The sequence below is a fragment of the Ochotona princeps genome, chromosome 10 (assembly GCF_030435755.1).
Source record: "Ochotona princeps isolate mOchPri1 chromosome 10, mOchPri1.hap1, whole genome shotgun sequence".
NCBI lineage: Eukaryota > Metazoa > Chordata > Mammalia > Lagomorpha > Ochotonidae > Ochotona > Ochotona princeps.
The window spans coordinates 50,988,398-50,993,835 of NC_080841.1; the positions used below are offsets into that span (position 1 = coordinate 50,988,398).

The following is a 5,438-nucleotide window of genomic DNA, read 5'->3' on the forward strand; positions in this document are numbered from 1 at the left end:
CTAGATTTCCAACAGCCCTCTCCCAACCCTAAACCTAGGTTCACATGGATTCATAAACTGGGTATCACCCAAAGGAGTAGTTCCCAGGGGAGGCACTGCACTTCTCAATAAAAAAAAAAAAAAAATCCCCAAGGACATTACAAGGAGAAAAGCACCGTCCGCTCCCATCCTCTTCCCTGTGGTGTCCAGAAACAGATAAATCCTCCCCCACAGCCTCCCTGGCTGCACCCCGAGGCTGAAAGAGCGGTGTAAAGGACTGAGCTGAGACCCAACTGGTTCCCGAGGCGCACTGCACCCAAAACACGTGCTGTTTCGTTTATATGATGTTGGGTTTATTTTCATTTCTTGCTTTTGCTTACAAAATAAAACCAATGCTCAGAGTTATTGGACAGGACGGAACGAGGACCTAGTCCTTGAGGGGTGCTTGGGCAGCAGGCGGTGGCCAATGAGTCCGACCCGCAGCCTAGTCGCCGCCCTGCGCGCGGTCCAGCACCAGCAGCGGGATCTCTTCCAGCCTCTCGGGTCGCTCCCGACCCCGCAGGTAGCGCCTCCTCCATGCCGCCAGCTTCCGGAACAGCCTCTGCAAGCTCGGGGGCCCCCACAGGCCCCAGTCCTGGCTCGCCTCGCTGGGCCGCGCATACTTGGCCTTCTTTCTGTGCGGGCCTCGGGCCGCCCCTGGCCGGAAGAGCCCTCGCCAGCACCAACAGCCAGAGCAGGAGCCGCCATCGCCTCCAGCCACCCGGTGCACGGTCACCTCGGGCTCAGTATGCTCTGGGCCGGTCCGCTGGAAGAGCACCATCTTCTGCAGCAGCTCGTGCTGGACACCACCGCGCCGAAGGCAGCCGAGCCGCGCGTCCACCATGGCGTGCCCGGGCCTCCTAAAGCGCCCCAGGTGCGGAGCCAGGGTCCAAATCTCGGGAACTGACGGGCTGAACACCCCTGCGACGACCTCAGGAGCCTAGAAGTGCTCCTTGCGTTCCCCCTGGAGGCCTCCCCTGAGAGGTGGATGTGCCCGCGACCTGCCCCACAGATGTAGGTTGCCAAGGAAACCAAACCGGACACGCGCTGACCCCACAATGTCCGGCAGGGCCCATCCTCCAGCGCCAGGCCGCGGACCCACCCTCAGCCTTGAGATGTTTTGTGGATTTTGTTTCCCTTGTGTTTTCTGCCAACCAGGAACTAAACATCCAGGAAAGATCTCACCTTTGTCATCTTCATCTGGCCTCACTCTTGGGTGAAGTACATTTTTCTTTATAATCATCTTTTTTTCCTGATTGCCAATTTTTAGGTTTGGAAAATGTCAATGCAAAGATGAAAGAAAACAGTTTCCTTTCCACTTCTATCTACTTTGTTTGCACTTGACAATATTCTCACATTCAAGTAAGGAAAGTTAAAAATAGTAACTGCTGTGGAGCAGGCCAGTGGTAGAACACTCTACCTACCATTTTCCTTAACGTTTGCCATGAGTTCTTGTTTTTTTGTTTTAAGATTTATTTCTTTTTATTGCAGTGTCAGATATACAGAGAGGACGAGAGACAGAGGGGAAGATCTTCTATCTGATGGTTCACTCTCCAAGTGACCGCAACGGCCAGCACTGCGCCGATCCGATGCCGGGAGCCAGGAGCTCTTCGGGGTCTCCCACACGGGTGCAGGGTCCCAAGGCTTTGGGCCGTCCTCGACTGCTTTCCCAGGCCACAAGCAGGGAGCTGGATGGGAAGTGGGGCCGCTGGGATTAGAACCGGTGCCCGTATGGGATCTCAGTGCGTTTAAAGTGAGGAGTTTAGCCACTAGGCCACCGTGCCAGGCCTGAGTCCTTGGTTTTTAACTCTGGCTTCTCTGCCAGCTGTAACTTGGAGTGAGTAACTGAGTTTTCAGAACCTGCTTTTGACCTGTGAAACTGACATAGTAACAAGGCACCCACCTAAGAGGGTCGTTGTGAGAGTCAAAGGAGAATAAAGGGACACATTTAGCATGTGGTTGGCACAGAGGAAGTGGACAGCGAGTAGGGGGTATTACAAGAGTTAGTCCCGTTTTGCTGACGAAATGCTCTGAAGCACAGAGAAGTGAAATCGGCTCGCTGCAACAACGCGGTTTGGAAAGCTGCTGAAGCAGTTCAGAACCTGTCATCTCCAAACAGGCCTCCTTGCTGTGTGGATGACATCTGTCTAAATGAAACTGAGACGCGACCAAGGCAGCAAGAGCTTTTTACCTGCCTTCCACTGCCGCAAATAAAGTATGATTTTCTTCTTTCATAAACGTACATTTAGATGTTTGTAGTAAGGTTCTGTAGCAGAGTCAATCGCCTGAAACGTCTATCTATGCCTTTGTTTATAAATGTCCCCTCTCACTTCCCCAAAATTTGTCTCTAGCACCACCCCTAGGACCACCCCCACCCAAGTCCTGTTCCTCTCTGGGACTCAGGGTGATTTACACACCTCAGCCATCTGGCCCTTCCCTGAATTCTCATATTTTGGTGGGGCTTCTATGCAGCCATGTCATTGAGGCTGTTTATCCCCTATGACTGTGTCTTAACCTCATGAGCACCTAGAAAGGCAAAAAGAGGAAGAGTTTCTCCCTTCACGTTAAGGAGCTGTGATTTGAACCACAGACTATCAGACTGCTGCACTGCCACTGAGCCTCCAGCGGATGACCCTACAGGCCAAGGCTCCCTCCCTCTAGTGCATCCATCCAAGATGACGACCATGGCCAGCAGGGTCAGGCGGCCAAGGGTGGTGAAAAGTATTGTGTGTTCCTTATTCCAGCAACTTCTGAGCCTCCTAGAGAGGAGGGAAAATCATCTCCCCTCCCCACTTAATGGTTCTTCATTGGGCTGGATCCCTTTAGACAAAGCTGGATTAACAAGGAAAAAATAGGGGTTGTATATTAGCACATGATCCCAGACGTGGGAGACTAGCAACACAGTGATGAAATCTCCAAGAGGTGGCTGGGAGCTTGTGTTGAAAAGCCATGTGCAGCCAGAACTGAGAGATGCATGTGGGTGAGCCCAGGACCAAGGAGGTGACAGGAAGAGCGCAGCCAGGAAGAGGTACTGTGCCTGCGTCCTCTTGCTGGTGATTTGGGGTGTCCCCTTCCTGGTCCACAGAGGGAGACAGACATGAACAGAAATTTCCTTAGCCGGTGGAGATTTTCCCACCAAGTGGTAACTTCTAAGTGTTTTCAGGGCTTCTCTGATGTCTGAGGTTTCTCCACATCCTGCTTGGGCAGGAGAAGCATATGTTGGGGTGGTGGGTTCTGAGCTGCACAGTCCCCTGGACAGGAGCATTTTCACGGTTGCTCACCCCTATCCACGGCTTGTCCCCTCGGCTTGGCATGACCGCACGGGAGCTGATGCCCCTGAGGCATTCTGCTTTAAGAACTGCTTTATGTGTCATTCACTCCATCTCAGTTCTTGACTGGGAGGTTCCTCCTTGTGTTCCCAATGTTTACACTAGCAGTCTCCTGTAGCATAGGGCACGAGGCCAGGCCTGACTGGTAAGACAACATCAAGTCTAAGTCAACTGGTGACATACATGGACAGGGAAAGCTTGCCAAAGGTGCCAGCTTCCCCACTGCACTTGCGTGGGGCATCCCTGACACGAGAGGGGCCAGATGATTGCAACAGAAATAATGGCACAACCTGCTACCAGGGAGCAAATGCCACACTGTAGCATGTTTATGGCCAGCAGCTATGTCCCAAGTACGGAGAGAAAGGCACTCACTTGCCAGAACCTGACACAAGATGGGAAGCAGCCTTGCCATGCCTCGTGGCCTCCCAGGAGCTCTCAGGCTGCCCGCCAAGCCTTGGATTCAGCTCAAGCCTGTGCTGTGTGGGCTGTGTGGACATGCACAAGATCCCTGGGGTGCCTCCCCATGCTCGAAGCACTTCCATTGTTTCCTCTCTGTCTGGCTCCTCTGGACTAACCCTTGTCCCCTGCTACACCCTCTTCACATCACGTGTTGACACAGTAGCCTCCAGAACCTCAGAATGGGGCTGTATCAGAGGCAGGATCTTTAGGAAGATAACAAAGTAAGGTTAGACCTTGAGCATGATCTTCATCCAACCTGACTGGCATCCCTTAAAGAAGAAGGGAGTAGGGGACACACACACACACACACACACACACACACACAGAGTGATGCAGATGCTTGGCAGACATTCCAAGAGAAACAAAGCAGAGGACCTCCTGTGTATGTGCAAGAGCCACGCACAGGCTTGGAGTTGTGGAAGACCTGATCCAGGCGTTTGATGTTTTGTTGCCCCTTGGAACGTTGCCTGATCCTTTTCTTCCTACAGTAGAGCTAATTTATCTACCCTGTGCTTGGAACTGATGTGAGCTATTCTGACCTTCTGGAATTTCAGCTAATCTGTACCCTGCATACCTGCTTTCTCACCACTTGCACTATGCTTTTGTAAAAGTATAAAACCCCTCACTTTCTGTATCCCAGTGTATCATCCTGCGAGATGATGCCACCCTGCTGCCATAATTAAAAATTCAGTTCTGCACGGCCACATGTCCTTCATTTGTTAATCCCCAACACAGAGCGATAGTCATGCGAGGACACGTGCAGAGGGCAGCTCTCTAGCAGCCAAAGAGAGAAGCCCACCCAGCGGACACCTTGACCTTGACTTCCAGCCACCACCATTGTGGGAAGATACCAGTTGTAGGACCCCCATTCTGAGCTAGCCACACTGGGCAAGTGGCATTGCCTTCTTTTCATTTGCCTCAACCCCCTGTCATTTCCAGGTTGCTCATTCAGCACCAGGCTTAAGGCTTGGCCCTCATGTTCAGGCGCCCCTGTGCTCAGCTTCCATCTTTGGGTGCTGCCCTTACAGTTCTGCCAGGCCTGTGCACCTGTGGCTGCCCTCAGGCCACTCAGTGCTGCACTGGGCAGCACCAAGAACAGCCCCAATTCTGGTTTTGGGGTTTGAGTTCTCACATGCCTATTAATATTCTCAGTTGCATAGCTAATCCTAGGGGACCCGATGCCTGCAGCTGCCAAAACCAATTCAGGATGTGCAGTTGAATTTGAATGTCAGGTAAAGAAATAATGTTTAAGTGTAAATACGTCCTGAACAGTGCTTAGCCCCACTAATGATAATATACACATTAGTTTGAAGTTCAAATTTAACAGGGCAGCGAGTGTTTCTATGCTACTCTCCCAGCGGGATAGGAAGACTCTAGTGCGCTCCAGGTCAAGGCACTTTGGGGGAGCTTTCCTCCAGATCCCTCCAAAGATATCCTGGAACAAGAGCTGTCCAGAAGCTGGGGGCAGGGTGATTGGTCAGGGAGTTGAGTCACATTAGCACCCCCCTCCACTCCCATCCATGGGAGCAGCAGCAGGCTGCCCAAACCTGCCTTGTCCTAACCCAGGTACCCAGACAGCATGAGACCAGGAGTCTCCAAAGCACGGAGGAGCTCTTCTTACTAAGTAACAGG

At 52.2% G+C, this 5,438-nt stretch overlaps 1 protein-coding gene across 1 annotated transcript; it reads right to left on the minus strand.

Moving 5' to 3' along the window:
- Positions 1-310: 310 nt before the first annotated feature.
- C10H1orf202 (chromosome 10 C1orf202 homolog) lies at positions 311-1,438 on the minus strand. Its single transcript, XM_058669771.1, has one exon. It carries the CDS (start codon positions 860-862, stop codon positions 464-466), a length of 399 nt encoding a protein of 132 aa, XP_058525754.1. The 5' UTR covers positions 863-1,438; the 3' UTR covers positions 311-463.
- Between the last annotated feature and the right edge of the window lie 4,000 nt (positions 1,439-5,438).

What these genes read in the sequence shown, in the direction of transcription:
- C10H1orf202 (XM_058669771.1), bottom strand. Translation starts at nt 862, where the DNA reads ATGGTGGACGCGCGGCTCGGCTGCCTTCGGCGCGGTGGTGTCCAGCAC.